Source organism: Podarcis erhardii (genome assembly GCF_964252035.2).
Source record: "Podarcis erhardii genome assembly, chromosome: 2".
NCBI lineage: Eukaryota > Metazoa > Chordata > Lepidosauria > Squamata > Lacertidae > Podarcis > Podarcis erhardii.
This window is the reverse complement of record NC_138498.1, coordinates 6,619,557-6,646,312: the sequence shown is the minus strand read 5'-3', so window position 1 is coordinate 6,646,312 and position 26,756 is coordinate 6,619,557. Positions and strand designations below refer to the sequence as shown.

At 44.6% G+C, this 26,756-nt stretch overlaps 1 protein-coding gene across 1 annotated transcript; it reads right to left on the bottom strand.

Annotated features, from left to right (window-relative positions):
- Positions 1-11,337: 11,337 nt before the first annotated feature.
- Positions 11,338-21,844, bottom strand: LOC309332208 (retinol dehydrogenase 7-like; the record flags this gene model as incomplete). Its single annotated transcript, XM_081845206.1, has 5 exons — positions 11,338-11,620; positions 13,688-18,145; positions 18,443-18,600; positions 20,537-20,795; positions 21,532-21,844. The coding sequence occupies 4 exons, from the start codon at positions 21,842-21,844 to the stop codon at positions 17,928-17,930; spliced, it is 948 nt and encodes a 315-aa protein (XP_081701332.1). The 3' UTR covers positions 11,338-11,620; positions 13,688-17,927.
- Between the last annotated feature and the right edge of the window lie 4,912 nt (positions 21,845-26,756).

Below are 26,756 nucleotides of genomic sequence, written 5' to 3'. Positions count from 1 at the left end.
GGTTACTAATGTGCCATTAGAGCTATTTGCATATTCAGAGGGATCTGGTGCGCTCTCCCACTCAGGCTCTCAGCAGACTGTATAAATGCATCTGCTGTACACCATTTCCTCTTGACCTCAGGGAGGGAATAGGAGACTCTTTGCACCTGGATTGAAAGAACTCTTTAGAAACCATTCTGCCACTGACACAACAGAGAGACCAAACATTGCCTCCCAAGGGGGACCTTGAGAAATACAGTGGTACCTCGGGTTACAGACGCTTCAGGTTACAGACTATTCAGGTTACAGACTCCGCTAACCCAGAAATAGTGCTTCAGGTTAAGAACTTTGCTTCAGGTTGAGAACAGAAATCGTGCAGCAGCAGCGTGGTGGCAGTGGGAGGCCCCATTAGCTAAAGTGGTGCTTCAGGTTAAGAACAGTTTCAGGTTCCAGAATGAATTAAGTTCTTAACCCAAGGTACCACTGCAAAAATAAAAAATCTTGTCCAAGAGAGGTCAGTCTCCATGGCCCTGAGACATGCCAGATCTCTCAACCTCTGTTTTCCATTTGAGAAATGGGAATAATAATCATGTTAAGAAAAGAGTTTTGCATGTGTGGATAATAACAGCTGGTTGCCTGCCAATTTCCCTTAAACTAAGACCAAGATCTGCAGTGGTGACAAAGGCCGGTATCAGTTTCTATTATAATCATGCACAGGAAAAATATATATATATGATCCAAGACAGACAGACACCCATGTTCCCCTCCAAGAGCTACAATTTCCAGAGTTGCCAGAAAAGGTTATTTATGTATGCCACTACTGCAGCCTGTGTTTCGTTAGCCCCAAAATGGAAATCGAGTGAGGTTCCAACTAAAGAATGGCAACTTAAGTTGACAGAATATGCACAACTCACAGACTTTGCATATAGAATAAGAGAACAAGAAGAACATAAGTTTAAAGAAGATTGGAAAATGTTTATTGAATATATGGGGGGAAACTGTGTATGGCTGAAAACACTGGAAGCATTAAGATAAATTCAACAGTGTAAGCAAGTTTTGATGGATGCAAAAATGGAATACTGAATGGTATAGTTTTTGTAAAATATGTAAGGATTTATGAAATGTAAAATGAACCATGGAAAGTGAAGGGAAGTCTTAAGGATGTAAAATGAGTATTTTAAATTGTAAAACAGAAAATGTAATAAAAATTATATATAGAAAAAGAAAACCAAAATCAATTAAAAGGAAAATTCTGCTGCCCCTGCCCTGCCACTATAAACACAACAGGGTTTGGGGTCTGCAGTTCCTCCCCCACAGATTCTCCCAGCCCTTTTGATTGCTCTGTGCACCTCAGAAAATAATATTTGACCCTTGTTCTGAGGGCCTATCCACACTTGCGTTTATCCTGTGTTTTCTTCCGCTTGCAGTACCACCACAAGTTTTGTCCAGGATTTTGGGTCCTCAGGCCATACCTTACTCTGAAAATGTGTGATATCCCATTCCCTGCTGTCCAGCTTTACTTCCTTCTTGCCCACCCCTTTCTCTCTCTTTTTTAAAAAAATAATATTTATTACCTTTTCCAACAATTTAAACACTACAAAAAAGAAAGACCATACAATACAATACAATACAATACAATACAATACAATACAATACAATACAATACAATACAATACAATACAATAAACACTACATTACACTAACAAAACACTAACATTAAACTAACAAAACAAAACAAACACAATTTAAAACTCATCAAATACTTTCAATAACTTATCTTTCATTCACTTGTTTCCGCGACCTCCTCACACCTCCCTTTTTGTATTCCACTTCTATTAATTGTTTCAGCAATTCCTTTCCACCTTCCTCTATTTTTAATCCTATAATTATCTTAACACATTCTAACCTTATTTTTCCTTTAATACTCTATTAATCTATTTATCCTTAATTCCTTATAACATTTCTATTAAAGCCATATAACTTCATTCCAACATTTTCCTAGCATTCATTAATTTTACAGTATTTCCGTAAATAGTCTTTAAACTTTTTCCAGTCTTCTTCCACCAACTCTTCTCCCTGGTCTCGGATTCTGCCAGTCATTTCTGCCAATTCCATGTAGTCCATCAACTTCATCTGCCATACTTCCCGGGTGGGTAAATCTAGTGTCTTCCAATATTTTTCGATGAGTATTCTTGCTGCTGTTGTTGCATACATAAAAAATGTTCTATCCTTCTTTAGCACCAATTGGCCGACCATGCCCAGGAGAAAGGCCTCTGGTTTCTTCAGGAAGATATATTTAAATACCTTTTTCATTTCGTTATAAATCATCTCCCAGAATGTCTTAATCCTTGGGCATGTCCACCAAAGGTGAAAGAATGTACCTTCAATCTCATTACATTTCTAGCATTTATTGTCGGGCAAATGGTAAATTTTTGCAAGCTTGACTGGTGTCATGTACCACCTGTAAATCATTTTCATTAAGTTTTCTCTTAGGGCATTACATGCCGTAAATTTCATACCTGTGGTCCATAACTGTTCCCAGTCAGCCATCATTATGTTATGTCCAACATCTTGTGCCCATTTAATCATAACTGATTTCACCATTTCATCCTGAGTGTTCCATTTCAGCAACAAGTTATACATTCTTGACAAATGCTTGGTTTTTGGATCAAACAATTCTGTTTCCAATTTTGATTTTTCCACCTGGAAGCCAACTTTTTTGTCCGAATTGTATGCCTCCATTTGCCCACCCCTTTCTCCACCCCCTTGCACATGTCCTCCTTTGCTGTGGATCTTTTTGGGGGGGGTTCCTGCGGTCCATTGTGTTCCTGCGCATGTGCACAGAAACACACAATATCATGCTGTCGCTTCTCTGGAACCCCCAAGAAGTCCAACAAGCACAAGTCAAAAATAGACTGTAATTTAATAGCCATATTCCTGCATTTCATGGGGTTGGACTAGAATCAGCCTTTCTCAACCTGTGGGTCCCCAGTTGTTTTTGAACTACAACTCCCATCACCCCTAGCTAGCAAGGCCGGAGCTCAGGGATGATGGGAGTTGTAGTCCAACAACATCTGGGGACCCACAGGTTGAGAACCGCTGGAGATGATCCTCAGGTTCCCTTCCACCTCTATTATTCTAGGATTCTAAGTGGTACTAAATCAATTTTGTGAACCACCCTGAGATCTTTTGATGAAGGGCAGTACATACATTTAATAAACAAACAAACAAACAAACAAACAAATAAATTACTTCAACTAGTTTAAAGGCAAATGACTCATCAACCACAAATATTCTCTTTAGTGATGGGTGATGGCCCTTGTTCTCATGAACATTTTGTGCCGAGGTAAGCCATTCCTCTTAGGAGCTCTTTTCAGAATCCTTCCCATCTTGAATTGTGCTGCTCAAAACAGAAAGCAGTAGAGCAAAGGATGTTTTTGCCAATTGGCCGGCACGGCTTCTTTCCCAAATCTTTGAAACAATGCTACTGTTGAAAAACTGAAATTAGCAGGAAGTGCAAAAACCGACAGAGGAAAGCAGGTCCCGAGGAATAAATTGTGCTAGTAGTCAACCCATAGTCAGGGCTGGAACCAAGAATGAAGGAAGCTCAATATGTTATTGCTGGATGCAGAGATCTGGCTACCAAGAGAGTCACAGCTGTTCCCCAGCTTCTAGTTGGCATCACAGGAATGAACACAGCTGGCTGGTAGCACCACACCAGCATCGAGCCTCTTATTGGTTGGGTGACAATGGGCTCCAGCTGTGGAGTAGTAATTGCAGAGGATAATTAGGTTAGGATCCGCATGGGGCTTCACTGTGCTGAACAGAGTGTTACGGGAAGCCTAGATCTGGATTGGAGGCAGGCAGAGGGCAGATCCCACCTTATGCACACATGTGTAAACAGGTGTAAACCTGAAGAGAAGAGTGTGTTCTACCGTCACACAGAACAGATGAAGAAAGAGGAGAATCCACAAGTATATCTCCCAGGCTGTGTCTGTACTACAAAACAGAATTTTGTCCTTAGAGAATCTATAGAGTTGAAAAGGACACCCAATGCCATCTAGTCCAGGGACCGGGGCCTGGTGTGGCCCTCCAGATGTTCATGGACTCCAGTTCCAGTACCTTTCATGCTGGCTTGACAGGCAGAACTTCAACTGGTGAAGACTTGGGCTTCGTTGGGTAAGTGGAAGAAACAGGTGAGGCTGAATAAGCCAGATACTGTTGGACTACAACTCCCATTATACCTAACCATTGGCCTTGCTGTTGGGAGATGGAGTCCAACAATATCTGGAAGGTCACTGTTTCCTCAACCCTACTCAACAGCCATCCTATATCAGATGGTCAGGAAAGGATGGTGCCCTGTTGGCTGCCCCTGCTTTATACCATAAAAAGTTGAACACAGCATTTGCAGTCACAGGACCTAAGTTGGGAAATTGTTGTTTAGTCTTTTAGTCATATCTGACTCTTTGTGACCCCATGGACCAGAGCACACCAGGCACTTCTGTCTTCCACTGTCTCCCGCAGTTTGGTCAAACTCATGCTGGTAGCTTCAAGAACACTGTCCCACCATCTTGTCCTCTGTCGTCCCCTTCTCCTTGCGCCCTCCATCTTTCCCACCATCAGGGTCTTTTCCAGGGAGTCTTCTCTTCTCATGAGGTAGCCAAAGTATTGGAGCCTCATCTTCAGGATCTGTCCTTCCAGTGAGCACTCAGGGCTGACTTCCTTAAGAATGGATACGTTTGATCTTCTTGCAGTCCATGGGACTCTCAAGAGTCTCCTCCAACACCATAATTCAAAAGTATCAATTCTTCGACGAACAGCCTTCTTTATGGTCCAGCTCTCACTTCCATAGTCAAAGGCTTTTGCATAGTCAATGAAGCAGATGTAGATGTCTTTCTGGAACTCTCTAGCTTTCTCCATAATCCAGTGCATGTTTGCAATTTGGTCTCTGGTTCCTCTGCCCCTTCGAAATCCAGCTTGCACTTCTGGGAGTTCTCGGTCCACATACTGCTTAAGCCTGCCTGGTTGGGAAATAAGCTGGCATTATTTCTAGCATGCATCCCAATCATTTTGCTGCCTTTGTGCAGAAACAGAACTCAGTTTACCACCTTAATCATCCCTCTCCCTGATCTATGAAAGCTTAATTATCCAGCAATTAAAACAGTCCAGAGTGTGGAGGATCATTATTGGGAAAACAAACAAAAAAACAAGCCACCTTCCCATTCAGAAAAACAATGGACCTAAAAACAATTGCCCTATCTCATTATATGCCCAATACTCCCCTAGAGCTTTCAAAAGGAGACCATCAGTCAACTGGAAGTCAAGAGGAGGAACTGAATGATAAAATGTTTAGTCCCTTGGGACATTTGCTTCCCACTGCATAAACCAACCTATTAAGGGTGTCAGGCAACCAGGTCAATTTGCATGAGGTCCATCTAATTGGCCCTGTGTGGGTTTGTGGGACGCAAGATTGATGCAGTGGTTGAGGTGACTGTCAGAATCCAGGCTCCCTGGAAAGAAACTGGCAGAATTCATTCTGTACTGAGCACCCCAAAGGCCTGGAAGCAGGGAGAGTCAGAATGATCTCTTGCTAACAGGGGTCTTGGGAAAAACACTTGAGGCTTTCCTCCTTGGATTCTTTTGGCCAGAAAGTGGGTCTTCCCAGCCACGCAAAACACACCTTAAGGGAAGTTAGAGTCATAGAACTATAGGGCAGGAAGGGACCATAGGAGTCATCTAGCCCAACTCCCTGCAATGCAGGAATCTTTTTACCCAACGTGGGACTCAAACCCACAACCCTGAGATTAAGAATCTCATGCTCTACTGGGTGAACAATCCCAGACAGCTGGAAAACCTCTGGAATTTTGTCAGACATGCAGGAATGGGGGGGACAAGGGAGAAGGAATACATTGTTGAGGCAATCTGTCCCAGGCACCAGAATATACTGAACTGTCTCAATACCGCATAGCTGGACAGTGGCATTAAAATCAACACAGGTGCTAAGATCTTCCTATCATGGCGGCTAAAGTATTGGCCTTAGACCAGAGATATATGTGGGTGCAAATCCCAGCCCTCAGCTATGAATCTTATTGGGTGACTTCAGACCGGTCATGTCCCCCAGTGGTGCAATGGGTCTGGCTATTAACCAGAAGGTTGGTGGTTCAAGCTCACCCAGGGTTGGCTGTGGGAAGGATTCCTGCATTGCGTGGGGTTGGTCTAGATCAGTGGTTTCCAGCCAGTGTGCCGTGGCACCCTGGGGTGCCTTGAATGATGGGCCGGGGTGCCGCAGGCGACACTGGCCTCCGCCCCCCTTTCCTTCCCTCCCTCCTCTGATGCCGTCTTGTGTCTCTGCCTGCCAAAGGCTTGCATGGCTGTTTGTTGCAGCAGTCCTGGCTACAAGCTCCCCAGGCGAATGGGGCTGGCCGGGGGGTCTGGTTGCCAGGAGCTGAGGTGGCCTCAGAGTAAGCAAGCAAGCGGTGAGGGAGCCCAGTCAGCCAATCCACCAGCCCTCGCTGTTGGGAATGGACAGACTAGCCGGAGGCCAAGCAGGCGCAGTGCTGACCTTTCTTTTGCTTGCTGTGTGCAATGCCTGCCTGGGAGCTGAGTGCCCACTGCTGCCTCCTGAGATAAGTTGCTGGCCTCCCATTCACCTATGGCCAGTCTCCACTGAGCCACCAAGGCTGGGGGTATCCTCTTCCCAGGCCCCTGTGGGGCAGTGCGAAGAGGCACCTCTTATTGGAGTGGGGGGCGCAGCTTAAAAACCAGGGGAAGCAGCAGGGCCTGCTCTGAGGACTCTCGAGGAGAGGGGAGAGGAGAGGAGGCTGAGGGAGCACTCCACAAGGGAGGGTATTCGAAAAAGGACGAAAAGCAGCCAGCTCTGCAGGCAAGAGGTGACATAACTAGGCTCCTGAGCCCCACAGGGGAGCCTTAGAAAGAATGTACAGTGGTGCCTCACAAGACGAAAAGAATCCGTTCCGCGACTCTCTTTGTCTAGCAGTTTTTTCGTCTTGCGAAGCAAGCCCATTGACGGCTTAGCGGATTAGCGCTCTTAGCGGTTTAGCGGCTTTTAGCGGCTTTTAGCAGCTTATCGGCTTAGCGGATAAGCGGCTTAGCGGCTTAGAAAAAGGGGGGGAGGGGAAAAAACCCGCAGGAACTCGCAAGACATTTTTGTCTTGCAAAGCAAGCCCATAGGAAATTCGTTTTGCGAAGCACCTCCAAAACGGAAAACTCTTTCGTCTAGCAAGTTTTCCGTCTTGCGAGGCATTCGTCTTGCGGGGCACCACTGTAGTTGGTCAAGGAAGCCCTTCCAACTTTACAATTCTATGATTCTAAAATGGGAGGTAAAGGTAAAGGGACCCCTGACCATTAGGTCCAGTCGTGACCGACTCTGGGGTTGCAGCGCTCATCTCACTTTATTGGCCGAGGGAGCCGGTGTACAGCTTCCGGGTCATGTGGCCAGCATGACTAAGCCGCTTCTGGTGAACCAGAGCAGCACACGGAAACACCGTTTACCTTCCCTCCGGAGCGGTACCTATTTATCTACTTGCACTTTGTGCTTCTGAACTGCTAGGTTGGCAGGAGCAGGGACCAAGCAACGGGAGCTCACCCCGTCACAGGGATTCGAACCACCAACCTTCTGATCGGCAAACCCTAGGCTCAGTGGTTTTTTAACCCCTAACACCGTGAGCTTCTTAAAGGAAGAGTGGGGTACAATGAAATGAACATATGGAAACGTTGAAACAAGATAATAAAAAAAATTCCTTCCAGTAGCACCTTAGAGACCAACAAAGTTTGTTATTGGTATGAGCTTTTGTGTGCATGCACACTTCTTCAGAGCACTGATATGGAAATGATGCCAATCCTAGCCATGGAAAGCAATGAGGTTTAACCTGCAACCTTCTGCATGCTACTTACCAGGGAGTTGGCACCACTGGACATACCTCTGAGTAAATATGCAACCAATTCATGGTTAGTCACGTTGCTGGTTTTCTAGGCAGCTTTTATGCTGCATCCTCCTTTCATGAGAGAGAGAGTAAAAAAGAGGCAGAACATTTGCCTCTCAGTTACATCTTCCTGAGCACTTTGGTACAGATGAAATTGAAAGTGGTCATTTAAATTTTTTTTATCATCACTGCTGACGCGTTTCATTGGCCTGGTGGAAAAAAGCAAGAGGCTGATTGAAACCCAAATTACCACATTCATCCCACAGGAGAATGCCAACCATCTATTTAAGCTAACCTGAGTCATGCTCAGCTTGAGGACTCCATTGCTATGCCTTCCCCTGCAGGTATGTATAATTCTTGTGAGCAAGAGGCCGAGCATTATGCCTGCCAGAGAGATGATGAGGGGCTGGGCAAGTGAGGGGTAGAGTGTGTCTCTAGGACTTCATGTTTGAGCCCCTCTGTTCATGCTTGGAGAATGATCTGGGCAAGGAATCATTATGCTTCCTACCAGGTCCTTCCAGACCAGAAGATATAGATTTACTAGACTACTCAAAGACCCAGACACAGGACAACCGACGTCAACCACACACTGCAGGGGTCAGAGGGAGCATTGGCCACCAGCGTGGATTGCTTTAAGAGAGGGTGAGATAAAGATCATGAGGGAGAAGGCTATCAAGGGCTGCTGGCCAGAATGGCTAGGTTCTGCTGCCATGGGTGATCCTGGGAATCACAGCTGGGGACTGCTGTGTGTTGGTCCTCATTGGGGGCTTCCTATGGGCATCTGGTTGGCCACCCGTGAGAACCGGAGGCTGGAATGGATGGGCCTGATCCAGATGGGCTCTTCTTATGCTCTTAAGGGCACCTGCAAGCTCATCAGAGTGGATGCAGCCAACAGCTGGGCTTGGCAATGCTAAGAGTCGGCACACACACCACATGCTCCATTCTACAACATTGCAGTGTGGCACCCAGGGTGACTGCACTGGTCGCCCTACCCTAAAATCGCCTCTGCACATCATACATATGCCTTCCATAGAAATGCACACATTCTCCTTCCTGGTGCTTTCCTTTGCCTGTTGAAGCTTGTCAACAAGGTCTGCCAGTTATATAGGTAAAGGGAACCCTGACCGTTAGGTCCAGTCGTGGCTGACTCTGGGGTTGTGGCTCTCATCTCACTTTATTGGCCGAGGGAGCCGGTGTACAGCTTCCGGGTCATGTGGCCAGCATGACATGAGCTGCTTCTGGCGAACCAGAGCAGCGCACGGAAACACCGTTTACCTTCCCGCTGGAGCGGTACCTATTTATCTACTTGCACTTTGACATGCTTTTGAACTGCTAGGTTGGCAGGAGCAGGGACCGAGCAATGGGAGCTCACCCCGTCGCGGGGATTTGAACCGCCGACCTTCTGATCGGCAAGTCTATGGTTTAACCCACAGCGCCACCCGCATCCCATGCACAGAGTAATTAGGCTGAAATCAGAGATTTCCTTTAAAAAATCTGTTCCTTGCCTGCATTTTTAACCCGGATTTCTCCCTCAGCCCAGCGGATATAAGCCCAGATATCAATTTAGCTTGGAAATACAAAACTGCTGTTAAGAGTGCATAATAACAAATTGTGGAAGAGTCGCCGATTCATTAGCACAGAGTACTTGTGAATTAGGACTTACAAACGAGAACCTGCACATGCATGAGCTGCTGCTGCCCCCTAGTGGGGAAGAGTTAAAACAACTGGCTTCTCTCTGAGTATTCCTTCCCTGACTGATGATGCTTTCCAGATAACTCAGTCTTTAACAACAAAACAACAACAACATGTGTTTATAAATAGTACAAATAGATTGTTCTTATCAATACTGGCAGGACTGACCATGGCAACCTTAACTGATAAGGAACAGGAATTTATGGACAGTCCTATCACCCCAGAGGAAATGTATACGGTCCTCAAAAACCTAAAACCACACAAAGCCCCAGGCCCAGACGGCTTTACAGCAGAATTCTATAAGATATTCAAAGAACCCCTGGTGCCCTCTATGACCTGCCTATTCAATGACATCATAAAAAGGGACCCCATTCTTAAAACCTGGACCTCCTCCAAGATAGTCTCTGTCCCCAAATCACTCAAAGGCAGGGTCAAAGAAGAATCATACCGCCCAATCTCATTAATAAACCAATACTACAAGATATTCAAGCCTTTGGCTTTCCTAGTAGACTTCTACAAATATAACAAACCCACATTGACACAAGAAATACAAGACAAACTAGGGGACACTCAAATGCCCTGGCTAACACACCACCAATTACATACCTTCTTAAACAATCCAGTAGTAAAATCAGCAGCAACTAGGCCCTTGACAACTGTCGAAAACCTCCTCCTAACAACAAAGGGATACGGCAAGGGGATAGTATCCATAATATACAAAATACTGCTCCAAAAACTCATGAACCCCCTCGACGTAATCAAAAAACGATGGGAGGACGACATAGGCTATGAGAATTAACCCCACCCAATGGACTAGGAACCCCCCTTTAAATCCATCTCACCTATATATATATAAAACCTCACCCTGAAACTCACTTACAGATGGTACCTAACACCACGGAAACTAATACGCTAATACGCCCAGGAGCCTCACCAAAATGCTGGAGAGGATGCACCTCCACAGGCACGTACCTCCACATGTGGTGGAAATATCCCAAAATACAACTCTTCTGGACATTTTGCATAAAAGAAATATGCAAACTAACTAAGCAAGTATTAGAAGTCTTCCCAGAACAGGTCCTACTCGACATCTTCCAAGACAATAATGCCCACACAATATAAAGAACTCAGAATCCACCTGCTCTCACTAGCCAGAAGCATCATAGCCAGACACTGGAGAGACCTGTCAGGAATAAGCATGGACCAATGGTATCAAATTGTATGGGAAACAGCCTTACTAGAAAAGCTAACCAATAAACTGAAACTGACATGGGGACAAATAGAAGAAGATGCCTTCACCCCGGTATGGCTTCCCTTTATCACTTACTGTACTTAGCCCAACAAGACAACAACAAGAATCCACCGACAGCATATGAATCAATCTGGCTAACCTGATCCAAAACACCCACCCCCACACACTCACACACATAAACAAATCTCACAACAGCCAACCAAAGACAACCAACCCCACCCTAGGCCACCTCTCTCACCACCAAGGAAATATAACAAGTGAATAGTAAGAGAACCCACACAAGTGACGCTGACACAAAACCCGACACACACACTAAGTAGAATAGAAGCATAATCACCACACCACACCCCACTCCACTCACCCCCCCCACCCTCCCCCTTTTCTTCCCAATCTGCATGCAACACTAATGCCTCACAACAAATGAAACTGAACTGTGGAAAACACCACTTGAAAAAAGAGACAATGCACGTCTTTTTGTAAACTAAGAAATCTTTAATAAAAATATATTGATTTAAACAACAGTAAGCATGCATATTCAATAGGTTCTTAATGTGGACATTTTACCCATTTAAAATATTTTAGGCTGTTTACTGACTAACGCAGCATACCCCAAAAAGTGTGTGTTTTCTGTTTAGCTTTTAGGGAAATGTATCATCCATTCCTGTGCTCATTCATCTGGTGTGCTGAAGGAAAGGCACTCTGAACATGTTCAGTGATACTTCACATAGAATCGCAGAATTATAGGAGTCTCTCTCTTTTTTTAGTAAATATTTATTGGCGTTTTCAAAATACATATAAAATCAAAAACAAAAATAAACAAAAAATAACAAAAAATAACAAAAATACAAAAAACCAAAACTTAAAAACAATTAAAAACACATAAAAATTCAAATACTTATTTTGTTTTAACTTGTTTCTCAGACCTCCTCACACCTCCCCTTCTTGTATTCCAATTTAAATTATTAACTCAGCAAGTCCTTAACTTATTTCTCCATTTTGACTTAATAATTTATTCTAACCTGTTATTATTTTACTTTTCTTCTTTCTTCCATTTCCTCAATTTATGTTTACAAACCTTATTTTCATTTAATTTAAACCATTTTAAAAACCAGTTTTAACCTGTCCAAATTTACACATCAATATTTATACCTCATTATTTTTTCTTAAACGTTTTTCCTAAAGTCAACCAAAATTTCCCTTCCACGACTTTCCCAATTTCCATACCGATAGCAAAGCAAATTAAGAACAAAACAAACTATATTTATATACCCTTTGGATTCCCAAACTCCACCCACCCTTTTCCCGGTTTCAGTCCCCAACAAAAATCCATCAGTCTCAATATACTGTTTAGCCTGGAGATCTCACGTCCGAGGCTCTCAATTCTCTCTCAGTTCCTCTCTGCCGGTCTTTTTGATAGTCCTTGATGTTAAACTCCAAATCTCGAAGAGGCTCCGGCCCAACAGGATCCATGTTTCTACCAGCCAGACCTCCATATTTAATAGTAAAGCCTATGGGGTACTTCAAATCTTGTTTTGTACTCCTTTCAAGTCCAGATGAACCCCAAGCTCCAGCTTCCACCTTAATCAAATTTATAATCCTTCGGTCTTCAGATCTCCACATAAGGAGATCTCTCAGTGCTCCACTCTCCAATTCAGGCCAGGCTTTCCACATCAGATTTTTATTTTCCTTTTTTATCATCATGTCAGGCTTCAAATTGCAACTCTCCTTTAGCATCTGTAAAATTTCAGCTCCTCCTTCCTTTTCTTCAGGAGCAACATATGTCTCCTGCTCCATATTTTCAAAGCTCTCAATTTTCTCTATTTGTTCAGTTGAATAGGCTTCCTGTTTCAAATCCTTATCAAATTCAACAATGTTATTTACTGTCAAGTCCAGAATTGTAACGTTTGTAGCCAAAACATCGATTTGGCCTTGTAACTTTCCCAAGAGAACAAATGTTCTGTCTAATTCAGCTTGGATTTTCCCTCCTCCAGCCATTCCCGTAATGTCATTAAACCCCTCTAGGGGGATTTTAGTTCCTTAATATTTCTTTCAGCTCAAGTCCAAAAATCAAGTTATTTTGTATCAGCCCTTCCTTATTTTCAACAGATTATAACCAATGTAACCAGCAGAAGCAACAAAAACAAGTTTCTCTTTTCCCGTCTTGACAGCTAGCTTGACAGCTGTCAAACTCTTCAGTATTTCATCAGCAGGCACTCTCGCGGGACGCTCCCGGGTCCGGTGGGGTGAAACTTCAGCTCCCAAAATTAATCTTTTATCCTCCAGTGAAAATTCTTGTAATGTCAAAACCGTGAAGTTAAAATCTTTTACTAAAAAGAAATAAAAGGTTCTCTCAACCTTAGCTAACAGGTCCTTTGCTTTAAGTTGTTTACAAAGAGGGGGGTGGACTTCTTTTTTAACCCTTCCCCGCTCGTTCCTGATCCAACAAATTTTTCTTTAAAGTTCAAATTTCCGTATTACTCACGGGTTGATATTTTAGAGTCCAATTGTTCCAAGGAAAAAGTCAGCGCTCTCCGATAATGGCTTGCGGCTTCACTCCACAGAGGAAGGAGTACTCTCAGCACCGCGCCGCACCCCGTCCCCGTTCCGGAGCCTTTAAAAAGGCTCCTTCGCAGTTTTGGGGGGCGCAAATGGTGCCCGCCGAGTCACTACGCTCACAGGCTTCCGCGCCTGTGATTTTAAGGGTCCCCGCGTCGCCGCAGCGGCAAGACCCAGTCTCTGCAGAGCCGATTCCCTCCGGAGCTCGGAGGGAATCCGCCATTAATCGATGGCGCCAACCCGGAAGTCCTATAGGAGTCTCAACTAGATCATATAAGACAGATGGCCATCGCACCTCTGCTTAAAAACCTACAAGGAAGGAGAGTCCATCACCTCCCAAGGGAGACCATTCCACTGTCAAACAGCTTTTATTGTCAGAAAAGTTCTTCCTGATGACTGAAGTATTGGTTCAGGTCCAAGCCTCCAGAGCAGGAGATAACAAGCTTGTTCCATCTTCCATGTGACAGCCTTTTAGATATTTGAATACAGTGGTACCTCTGGTTACAAACTTAATTCGTTCCAGAGGTCCGTTCTTAACCTGAAACCATTCTTGACCTGAGGTACCACTTTAGCTAATGGGGCCTCCACTGCCACCCAGCGATTTCTGTTCCCATCCTGAGGTAAAGTTCTTAACCCAAGGTACTACTTCCAGAGTCTGTAACCCGAAGTGTTTGTAACCCGAGGTACCACTGTATGGCTATCATATCTCCTCTCAGTCTCCTCTTATCCAGGTTAAACATACCCAATTCCCTCAACCATTCCTCATAAGACTTGACTTCCAGACCCTTTATCACCTTGGTTGCCCTCCTCTACACACATTTCTGCTTGTCAATGTCCTTCTTAAATTGTGGTGCCCAGGACTCCAGGTGTGGTCTGACCAAGGCAGAATAGAGCAGGAATACTACTTCTCCTGATCAGGACACTAGACTTCTGTTGACGCAGGATAGAATAATATGAGCTTTTTTTGCTGCTGCATACTACCATTGACTCATATTAAGCTTGTGGTCTACTAAGAACCATAAATCCTTTTGGCATGTCCTTCTAGCAACCTAGGTGTCCCCCATCTTCTTATGTTGGTGCATCAAATTTGCAGATGACACCAAACTGGGAGGGGTAGCATAGGACCAAAACTAACATTTGTCCCTACTGAAATTCATTTTGTTAGTCTTGGCCCTGTGCTCCAATCTCTTAAGGTCATCTTGAATGCTGTCTTCTGCGGCATTAGCTACCCATCCCAGTTTGGTGTCATCTGCAAATTTGATTAGCATCACCTCAATCCCTTCTTCCAAGTCATTTATAAAGACATTGAACAACGGGCCCAGGGCAGAACCCTGTGGCATGTTTTTCCATGAAGAACCACTGATGAGTACTCTTTGGGTTTGGTCAGTCAACCAGATACAAATCCACCTAACAGTTATCTCATCCAGCCCACATTTTACCAGTGTCTTTGCAAGAATATATACAGTATGAGATTACTTCTGTATATTTAAAGAAAAGGTGTGGCATGGCCAAAAATGGGAGTAAAGTAGTGCTAAACCAGTGTGGTTGAAGAAAAAGGGGTAGAGGCTGGGGCTACAGGTTTCCCCCCTATTATCATTAAGGTAAAGGTGCTTTTTCCAACTATTTAAAGGTTAAATGGACCCCTGACTATTAGGTCCAGTCATGGCCGACTCTGGAGTTGTGGCACTCATCTCGCTTTATTGGCCAAGGGAGCCGGCGTACAGCTTCTGGGATAAGTGGCCAACATGACTAAGCCGCTTCTGGCAAACCAGAGCAGCACATGGAAACACGGTTTTCCTTCCCACCGGAGCAGTACCTATTTATCTACTTGCACTTTGACATGCTTTCGAACTGCTAGGTTGGCAGGAGCAGGGACTGAGCAACAGCAGCTCACCCCATCACGGGGATTCGAACTGCTGACCTTCTGATTGGCAAGTCCTAGGCTCTGTGGTATACTCACAGTGCCACCCACGTCCCTATTATCATTGCTAGATCCTAAAGCAAATGCTCAGCATGGCCCATTTATGTGACACGGTGCATACCATATCATTCTTTCTTATAGATTCAACTCATGCATCTGCAGCCAAAACCACAACACCAATACCAGAGTGGGGTGAAAGTTATTGTGGTAACTCGGAGCTTTCCAAGGTACCAAAAAATAAAATAAAAAATAGAATAGCATCCTAAGAGGGAATATCATGGAATGGATTTATCATCCATTATCTATGAGTTAGGAACAGGTGCAAGTTCACCCCTGAACACTTCATAGCTAAGTATTTGTGATATTGTGTTTCATTAACTTACTGTTATTTATGGTTTGTAAACCTCTTTGAGATTCATTTGAAAGGAGGCACAGAAGTACAACAAAGCAAGGCAAATCAGGTGGAGGAACCAAGGCCAGGTCTTTCCACCTCAGATCCATCCACTATTCCAGCTACTGTACCAGAAGAGCTCCCAAGCCTACAAGATGTGGTAACTCCAGAAATATATTATTATTGTGTTTTGTGTCAAGTAACAAAAGACAGACAGCACACAAGCTAGTCTACAATCCTCCTGCGCCTGCAAAAATGTAATGAGCATTCTGTTTCGGATGAGGCAAAAGTAGCTAGAAAGTGGTTTTATCTATTTATGTGTCTGGTTTTCCTATTTTCTTTCCCTGCAATTTTATATATTTGTGCATGCTTCCATTTTCTTATGCAATGTTTTACAGTGATTTCAGATGGAAATAATAGATATGAATGCTCCCCCTCTTGCTAGATCTGGAAAGATTCATTAGAAACATAATGCGCTTCTTAAAACCTGAATGCCCGTCTACGGCAGTTCAAAATTGTGTCCCCATTTTTTTTACGACTTTCATTCTGCTTCCAATCAGCTGATCCAGTAAGTTACATAAAGCGCTTCCATTTATTTAGGTTGGCTTGGCTGTCATTACAGCCCAAAGCTGTAATTCTCCAAAAAGTTGTAATTGCACATATTAATCCTATCAGCCACTCTTTCTAATACTTCTTCCTGGAATGAATGGCCCAACACTAAATGAGTCGTGGGCAAACATTTACTGGCAGGAAGCTGAAAGAACTGGTGTGCTGCCAGGGTCTTGTGCAAAATGATAAATAGAATCTGCTGGTGTCTCAGCAGAGCAATCATTTCTAAAGGCCACTGTGGGGATGGGAAATTTTGGTGCCCTAGGCTTCAGCCCTCCAAGTAAAGGTAAGGTGACTGGAGGCAAAGGAAAATCAGGTTTCCACACCTGTACCAGAATGTTGGTTCTACCTCAGGGGACAAGAAGCAAATGGGCCATTATGATGAAGTCTAACAAACAAAACAATTATTCTTTAGCCTATATCAGCAATATTATAAACCCATTAACATACACTACACCCACAGAATACATTTAGAGCCCTCTAAATAGCCATGGCTTCTAGTGAAGAATTTTGGAAACTGGGGTTTGCTAAGAGTCCTGGCTTCACAGAGCTACAATTTCCAGCACCCTTAAACTATACTTCCCAGGCTGCCTTTCAAACACACAGTGTGGGTGTTAATTAATGGACAGTGGAATTGGTGTCCAGTGGAGTGCTGAAACCATTCAGAACTGAAAGGAGTGGTGAAGATCACTGGTCTTCCTGCTTAGTACAGATCTAGGTATGTTTCAAGGAAGGGAGAAGGATAACCAGAAAATTCATGTTGAGGGGGGAACAGCAGGGGGTGATGGGATGTATAGGCCCCACGGAAAGACCACCAGGTTGATAAACTGATGACACCAGTGCTCATGCAACACCCATGCGCTGCTCCTTCAAGTTTTATAAACTCACATTTTGCTGCTTAGCCCTGTGGCTTTAGCTCTAAAGTTGCCTGAGTTTGTGTACTGCAGACATGTCCCGGCAATTGCTGAAACAGAGGAATGTTGGGACTGCCTGTTGGCCTCCAGGTGACCTATTTTACCTGCACAAAGCTTACACATAATTCAGATCATAACCAGCTTTACTTGGGCATTCATTCCAGTTGGTTTGTGGGGAGCACATCTTTCCCCCACTCCAAGGAACTACAATGGTACCTCGGGTTACATACGCTTCAGGTTACAGACGCTTCAGGTTACAGACTCCGCTAACCCAGAAATAGTACCTCAGGCTAAGAACTTTGCTTCAGGATCAGAACAGAAATTGTGCTCCGGCGGTGCAGCAGCAGGAGGAGGCCCCATTAGCTAAAGTGGTGCTTCAGGTTAAGAACAGTTTCAGGTTAAGAACGGACCTCCGGAATGAATTAAGTACTTAACCCGAGGTACCACTGTATAAGGATACAATGCATGTCCACTCAGACTTACAGTAAGTTGCACTGCGTTCACTGGGGCTTATTCCTAGATCAGCCAATAGTAGAAAATCAAAGAAAAATAAAACCACTTCTCTTTACAGCTCCTGATTACTAAGCCTGCATGTCAATAAGATCCTAAAAGATTCAATGTTCCATCCATAGATTGTTTGGCCACCTGTCATGTTGTTCTTCACAATCATCTACACGGCTTGTGCTGGTTTGGGCCCAGAGCGGGTCAACACATAGTCTGCAATGGTGGTTGGCAAGTAAGAGACAGGAATGTAGAAGAGCTTTGCATCCCAGCCTGGAGAGTAGCGAGTGCGAGGGGAGCAGGATGTCAGGGCATGTTCTATGCAGTCGGTGACCAGGTGAAGGTTGTCGCTGCACTCATCAAGGAGTTCTTGGAACGATTTGCAAGCTGTGTGAGAGAAACAAACAAATGAAAAGTTGAATCTGCAGCAACACAGGAGGCAAATTTAATCTTCTGAGCATTTCTCTCTATGATAGCTAAATCAAAGGAGGAACATCTGGAACTATTTTGGATGCCAAAGAAAAGAACCTTCAGGTGCTTCCAGACTGCTTTGTGAAATTTTAGCAAGAGCAGATTCAGAGGGAAAGCTGTTTGTCACTTTACTTATTGTTTCTTGAAGTGTAAATGAGATACATCAGCATTAAAATGCAAATTGAACTGATTTTCTCCCCCATCTCTACTCACTTTGCTCAAAGTACTGCTGCCCATAAGTGTCTCTGATGTCAGAAGGTACCCGGCTCCATACAGTCTGAAAATACTCTACTAGTTTTGTGCAAATAGGTGTTTTGAAACCACCAGGTTCAATTATGCTGACTCGGACTCCGAACGGATGGAGCTCTCTCCTGAATTGGGGAAGAAAAGTAAAGAATTATCATTTGTTACTGAGCCACAGTAATATTGCAGGTCATGTTTTTGGATCCGTGGAAAGGAACACCTTTCTTTTTGAAAAGAAGGGGGGAAAGGAGAGAGAAAAGAAGAGAAATGTAGTCCCCTATCTTTTGCCCTCTTGCGTGAGCCTGGCCCTGCTCTGCCCATGCAGACTTTTGATCTTAATGCCATCAATTCAGCAAGTCGACACTTTGATAATTAAGTGGTATATAAATAGTTGAAATAGGCACATTTTAAACACCATAATCAACTTTTCTACAAATCACGTTGGGCTCTTCTATTCTCAAAGGCCTTTGCTGAGAATCCTCCGGAAAAACAATCTCCCAAAGGACCTGTTGATGGCATTTTACCATTGTACTGTGGAGAGTGTATTAACTTATGGTTTGTGTGTGTGGTTTGGGTGCTGCACGGCCAGGGGAAAAACAATGCTGTCCAGGGTTGTAAAGACTGCAGAGAGAATACTTGGGTACACTCTTCCCACCTTAGATCAAATCTATGCTGTCAGGTGCCATAAGAAAGCTGCAGAGATAACGCAGGATAGTGCGCACCCCGGAAATGATCTCTTCCAGCTTCTGCCTTCTGGAAGAAGGTATACGGTTATAAAGACCAGGACTAGCCGCCTAAGAAACAGTTTCTACCCAAATGCAATTCTGGTTTTAAACGCAGTATAAGGAGTCTCTATGGGATTATATTGTATTTTAAAATGGGGTTTCAGAGTTTTTAGGGGTTTTTGAATGTCTTATGTAGTTTTTCAATTTCATTGTTCTGTATGGGACAATGACAATAAAGATATTGTATCGTTCTCCTAAGTGACACCAGCAACACCGCCAGGCAGGTTGGCCTAGGACCTAGACAAAACCTAAGGCCCATGGGCCACAAGCAGCCCAGGGGGGTCGTTTAACTAGCCCACAAGCCGGCCATGAACTGAGCTGCCCGTTCGGCGAGTCCCCGTGCTCTGTGCGGCACGGGCACTCACTCCCGTGGCGCCAGAAATCATGTCTGCGCAGATGCTGGAAATCACGGGCACGCACTCACACACTCGTGACCCAGCCCACGGAGGGATCTCTGCTTGAGTGAATCGACCCAGGCGAGGTAAACCTTGCCGACCCCTGATCTAGAGCATGGACAGCAAAAGTGGACTGGGAGTCGCACATCCCATCTCAGGCTTGCAAATTCAAAAAACCTAATTTTTTCATAATTTGTTTGATATGTATTTTGTTGTAATGTTCATGAGATGAAGTACTAACAAGAATTCTTTCAAAGCATTAATTCTATCATGCAATAGCAAGCTATCACTCAGCTTTGTAACACACTTTTAAAAGAAAAGCCTGATTAGCTTTTCAGACACCTTTTAATTGAATGACTTTCTAAAGAAATGCCTGAAGTAACTGATAATTAATATAGTTTGAAATTTTGTTTATTCTGTTATATTTTCCAGAATATAACAGAAGACCCATCTATCCTAATTAGAACCCAATAATATTTTAAATATTTTAAAATCGTGTTTTTTTAAATAAATTTTATAACTTTAATTTTAATGTTAAACTAAATCCATCATATATCATATTAAATCCCAAGCAGTTCTGAAGAGATTGATGTTTTCGCTTTTGACGTATCTCAATTCTGGTCTGAGCTTTTAAGGTTTTTGTGTAGTCCGGCAAGGCCAAAATTGTCAATTTTTTCAAATTTCAAACCCTCATAACTAAAAAATGGGATTAGATAAACAATTAAAAATTCAGATATAAACTTAGTTTTGTTCAATCAACAAGTGTACAAAATATGAAGAAAATTGGGTGACATGGGACAAAAAAGTTGGATCACTTTATATGGAATGACCCATCTGGAGGTTGCATGTTGCAAAAGAAGAAACTACAGAGCTGCTCTGTTTACCTCAGGCTGTCAGAGAAGGCTTCCGCACCAAACTTGGATGGGCAGTAACCACCTCCAAAACAGGCCAGTCGTCCCATCGTACTGCACACGTTGACCACCCTCCCTCTGGCTCTTCTCACCAGAGGCACCATGTGTAGTGTCACGTCAATCATCCCAAGAAGGTTGACATTGATCACCTTTGCAAAGTCATCTTTGGTCAGCCATTCGTTGGGACCTGTTGGGATCCCTGTGCCCGCATTGTTCACCAAGCCCCAGAGCCCTGTGTGAAGAACGAAGGCATGTTCATCCTCTTAGGCAACCTTAGCAGAGCTCAATAAAGTTGGAAATAAGCTAATCACATGCATAGATTGTTTGTGTTTACTTATGGAATTCTTCCTTTTATTATTTTTTCTGAATTGTTATGCTTATTCTTCATTTCACATGTTGTGAGCCACTTGGGGCACAATTTTGTGGGAACATGGCCTACAAATGAATACAGAGAGGCAATTCTAATCCCTGGTCCCACCCAGGGCTGGATTTAGGTTTGATGAGGCCTTAAGCTACTGAAGGTAATGGGGCCCTTTATATGTCCTGCCGTCCTTTGTCAACAACAAATAGTAGCTGTTTTTTTGTGCTGAATATATGCTATATGGTAATTTATGGACCTAATAGGTATCTAAAGCCATTTGCACATAACAAAATGTGTATTTTATCAAAGTAATTGATATAGATATGAGCAAACCAGTGATATTTTAGAGAACAGGCTAGCAGGCGGGGCCCATTACTTACATCATAGGAGCCTACACAACCCAAAACACTGTTGCTGTATGTAGGTTTTATTTTATTTGTTTTTTATCTTATATTTTGGAAATGTACATCCAGTTGTTGTTTTCCTTTATATTTTTGTGGCCCCCAAGAGAGTGGGGCCCTAAGCTATAGCTTGTTTAGCCTATACGTAAATCCCACGCTGGTCCCACCAATAGCACAGAGGCACCACAAGGAAGGTCAAGATTCACCTTTGCTTCCAATGCACCCTTTCACCCACTCCGTCGCTGCCGCCACACTCTCTGTGCTGGTGACATCCAGAATGGTGGTTTTCAAGCGCTCTGAGGTGGCCTTGCCCAGCTGCTCTGCCCCCTTCTGCGTGAGACAGGCTGCCAGCACCCGCAGGCCCCGGGCATCCAGCTGCCTGGCAAGTAGGTTTCCAAAGCCAGAGTCACACCCCGTGATGAAGACATATTTCTCCGTCAGGTTCTCCACCGTCTGTCTCTCCTGGTACCATTGGCGAAGGAAGTAAAGCCCCAGCAGGGCAGCCAGGTAGACCCACATGGCTGAAACCTGCAGGGAAGATAACAGACAAGAGTATAAGGGCCAAAGGCACTCCTGGCAGGACTTGGAGGAGGATATTTCTAATTCCTGCTCCACCAAGAAGCTCACTGGAAGACCTTTTATGATGCCACCACTCAATTTAGCCTTCCTCGCAGTGTTGTGGAGGGGAAGGAAAATTTTTGCATGAAGCAAAGAGCTGCTTGGAGCAGAGGCAAGCTAAAATAAGTATAAATAATAGCTCTAGCTAGCTGCTTATTATCTGAACAACTAAATAAAGTGGAAGAGGACAATCCTATACACATCTATATACATAAGAAGTGGGTGGCGCTGTGGTTTAAACCACTGAGCCTCTTGGGCGTGCTGATCAAAATGTCGGCGGTTCAAATACGTGCAATGGGGTGAGCTCCCGTTGCTCTGTCCCAGTTCCTGCCAACCTGGTGGCAAGTAGATAAATAGGTACTGCTGCGGCGAGAAGGTAAGCGGCGTTTCTGTGTGCTCTGGCACTCATCACGGTCCTCCGTGCGCCAGTAGCGGTTCAGTCATGCTGGCCACATGACCCACAAAACTGTCTGTGACAAACGCCGGCTCCCTCGGTCTGAAAACAAGATGAGCGCCACAACCCCACAGTCGCCTTTGACTGGACTTAACCACCCAGGGGTCCTTTACCTTTACCTTTCACCTCTATATACATAAGCAACACTGAGTTCAAATATTGTGCATTAGCTCAAATATTAGCTCAAATATTGGCATTAGCAGGCAACAGGTCATATGCCTTATTTTGTCATTAATGTGCCACATATTGTACTTGTTCAAGGTCTGATCCCCGATTTGTTTTGTGTGATCAAACTCTCCCAACTGAGTTTCACTAAGTATTTTGCAGATGATGGACACCAATGTTTTTGATGCTGGGTTTTTATTAAGTTTTCAAAGGAGACCAGAGATTTATGGGTAGGATGGGAACGAGGACCCAGAGATGAACAGAGACAGACAGAAAATCTCTACAGAGGGGGGTGAATACAGCACATGATGTCCCTTGAGTCCGCTAGATGACATCACAAGGGATCGTTGCCTTAAGAGAGCGAGAAAAATTCTCAGGGATGACTCACACCCCAGCCATCACCTCTGATTATAGAAGTATATTCAGCTGTACCAACTGGCTAAAACAGGGGTAGACAACCTGAGGGCGGCCCAATCGCCTTCTAAATCCAACCCGCGGACGGTCCGGGACTCAGAATGATTGGGTGCGGCCCAATCGCCTTCTAAATCCAGCCCACGGATGGTCCGGGACTCAGAATGAGTAGAATGTGTCCTTTTATTTAAAATGCATTTCTTGGTTATTTGGGGGGCATAGGAATTTGTTATTTTTTTTCCTCAAAATATAGTCCGGCCCCCCACAAGATCTGAGGGGCAGTGGACCGGCCCCTTGCTGAAAAAGTTTGCTGACCCCTGGTCTAAAAACTAGCTTTTATCCATGGGCTGTTAGGATGTTGAATGGAAAATAACATAACGAAAATGACTTGCAAGGTGGTGTGTTGTTCAATAAGCACACAGAGTTCAACAAGACTGAGTGTTTAGGGTGGGGAGGCTTGTTTGATTTCATTGTACACAGGTTGTACAATGACAATAAAGGTATTTTTATTATATAGACTAGAGTATCGAGTGCAAATGTTGCCAATACACCCTAACAAGCTGATCAGATAATGATTTGCATGTAGGGATGTAAGAAGGCATAACTTTATTTCCTGTTCTGTACTTTTCACATTCAGTACTGTTTCTGTTCAGGTGCAAGGTCATATTCCATCAAATATTATGTTATTTGTCTAACTTTCTGCTGTTGCAAAATGACGTAATTAACTATTATTGTTGGCATCCAATTGTGTGGAATATGTCTCCAGGGATCGAGTCAAACTGCTGTGTTAGTAGCACTATGACCTCTCCATGTCACTAGCCCAGGCAGTGTGACTTCGCAACAGAAGACAAAGCATATTTCAGAATACCAGATGCTGGAAACAAATGGGGGGGACTCCTTGCTCTGTTGACTGGCAGTGACTTATTAACTAGTGAACCCTGCAATCACTGGATCAACTCAGAAAGAAAGAGAGCTCAGCGTTAGCACTGTCGCAGGAACAACCCCCGCCAATCATTCAGTTTGTACAAACTTCACACACACTCACACTCACACACTACATACGCTATGCTTCTGTTATAAATTCATAGAAAATCAACCATAAATCGGATTTGCACTGTTCCACTTTTATTTTACTCCATGAAGGAAGGACTACAAAATGGGGAAGGTTTGATACAGGTCAGCCATAATCCTTTGAGCATACCAGCACATACACAGGAGCCCTGCCCAGTTGCTATGCCAACCCTGATGGTCCTAGACAGAAGACCATCAATATCACAAAGAACTTGCATATGGGAGTGGCTTCAGCACGGACTGGAACAAAGGACAATAATCAGCTCTTCCCTCTGGGGGCAGGAAACTGTAAACTCCCCTCTGTCACCTGGAAAGTACTCATGGGGAGGGGGAAAGGGGGAACCAGCCAGGTGACAGGACACTCAGGTTACCACCACAACTCCTCCCTCAACCCCTCCTTTCTGTAATAATAATAATAATAATAATAATAATAATAATAATAATTTATTATTTGTACCCCGCCCATCTGGCTGGGTTTCCCCAGCCACTCTGGGCGGCTTCCATAGAAACCAAAAATACACTGAAATATCACAGATTAAAAACTTCCCTGAACAGGGCTGCCTTAAGATGTCTTCTGAATGTCAGGTAATTATTTATCGCTTTGACATCTGATGGGAAGGTGTTCCACAGGGCAGGCGCCACTACCAAGAAGGCCCTCTGCCTGGTTCCCTGTAGCTTTGCTTCTCGCAGTGAGGGAACCGCCAGAAGGCCCTCGGCACTGGACCTCAGCGTCCGGGCAAAACGATGGGGGTGGAGACGCTCCTTCAGGTATACTGGACCGAGGCCGTTTAGGGCTTTAAAGGTCAACACCAGCACCTTGAAATGTGCTCGGAAACGTACTGGGAGCCAATGTAGGTCTTTCAAGACCGGTGTTGTGTGGTCTCGGCGGCCGCCCCCAGTCACCAGTCTGGCTGCCGCATTCTGGATTAGTTGTAGTTTCCGAGTCACCTTCAAAGGTAGCCCCACGTAGAGCGCATTGCAGTAGTCCAAGCGGGAGATAACTAGAGCATGCACCACTCTGGCGAGACAGTCCGCGGGCAGGTAGGGTCTCAGCCTGCGTACCAGGTGGAGTTGGTAGACAGCTGCCCTGGATACAGAATTGACCTGCGCCTCCATGGACAGCTGTGAGTCCAAAATGACTCCCAGGCTGCACACCTGGTCCTTCAGGGGCACAGTTACCCTATTCAGGACCAGGGAGTCCTCCACACCAGCCCGCCCCCTGTCCCCCAAAAACAGTACATCTGTCTTGTCAGGATTCAGCCTCAATCCATTAGCCGCCATCCATCCACAGGACCTTTACCGCCTTCACTGGTTCTGATTTGAAAGAGAGGTAGAGCTGGGGATCATCTGCATATTGATGGACACCCAGTCCAAACCCCCTGATGATCTCTCCCAGCGGCTTCATATAGATGTTAAAGCATGGGGGGGGGGGAGGACAGAACCCTGAGGCACCCCACAAGTGAGGGCCCAGGGGTCTGAACACTCATCCCCCACCACCACTTTCTGAACACGGCCCAGGAGGAAGGAGCGAAACCACTGTATGACAGTGCCCCCAGCTCCCAGCCCCTCTAGACGGTCCAGAAGGATGTTATGGTCGATTGTATCAAAGGCCGCTGAGAGATCCAGCAGAACCAGGAAACAACTCTCACCTTTGTCCCTAGCTCACCGGAGATCATCAACCAGCGCGACCAAGGCAGTTTCAGTCCCATGATGAGGCCTGAATCCCGACTGGAAGGGATCCAAATGGTCCGCATCCTCCAGGCGTGCCTGGAGTTGTTCAGCAACCATGCGCTCAATCACCTTGCCCAAGAATGGAAGATTTGAGACTGGGCGATAGTTGGCCATACTGGCCGGGTCTAAAGATGGTTTTTTAAGAAGCGGTTTAATGACTGCCTCTTTCAGCGGATCTGGGAATGTTCCCTCACAGAGGGAAGCATTCACCACCCCACAGAGCCCATCGCCCAGCCCTTCTTGGCTTGCTTTTATTATCCAGGATGGGCAAGGATCAAGGAGACAGGTGGTTGGTTTCACGCGTCCAAGCAGCCTGTCCACATCCTCAGGAGTAACGATGTAGGTGATGTATCTGAGGGGTGGTCTTGGGTTACACCCCTTCTGTGATGTATGTTATGATGTTTCTGTGATGTAGGTGTGATGTAGGTGTGATGTATCTGAGGGGTGGTCTTGGGTTACACCCCTTCTGTGATGTATGTATGATGTTTCTGGGGGTGGTCTTCATCTACAGGGTGGCAATTTCAAAAGTCTTTATAAGGCCTTGCACACCATTTTTCTGGGTCCTTCCTCTCTCCTGCAAGTGAGGGGAGCACCCTGTTCCAACAGTTCAATAAAGGCCAAGCCTACAGGCTGCTGTTTTGCTCCAAGTAATCCTGGTTGGTGTCTTTGTTTTTGTCCAAGGGAGCCCTCGGATTTTTCCGTTAACAGCACCTCGCAGGTCATAACTGATTTCCTCTTCAAAAATAATAATGAAGTTTTACTGAGTTTCAGAAAATACATCTTACAAAACCCCCTCATCAATAACAAATTACCCCGTTTGCTCAAGTAGGACACAATGGTCCATATTTTCTGTCTCCAGAATACAAGTTGCAACTGATTCAATTTCTTCCAAATCCATGTTAAAAGCTGCAAGGCCAGCACAAGATAGAATGTGATTTGTTTCTTAGGTTGCAAGTTCTTTCAATGTTCATGAGAAACAGA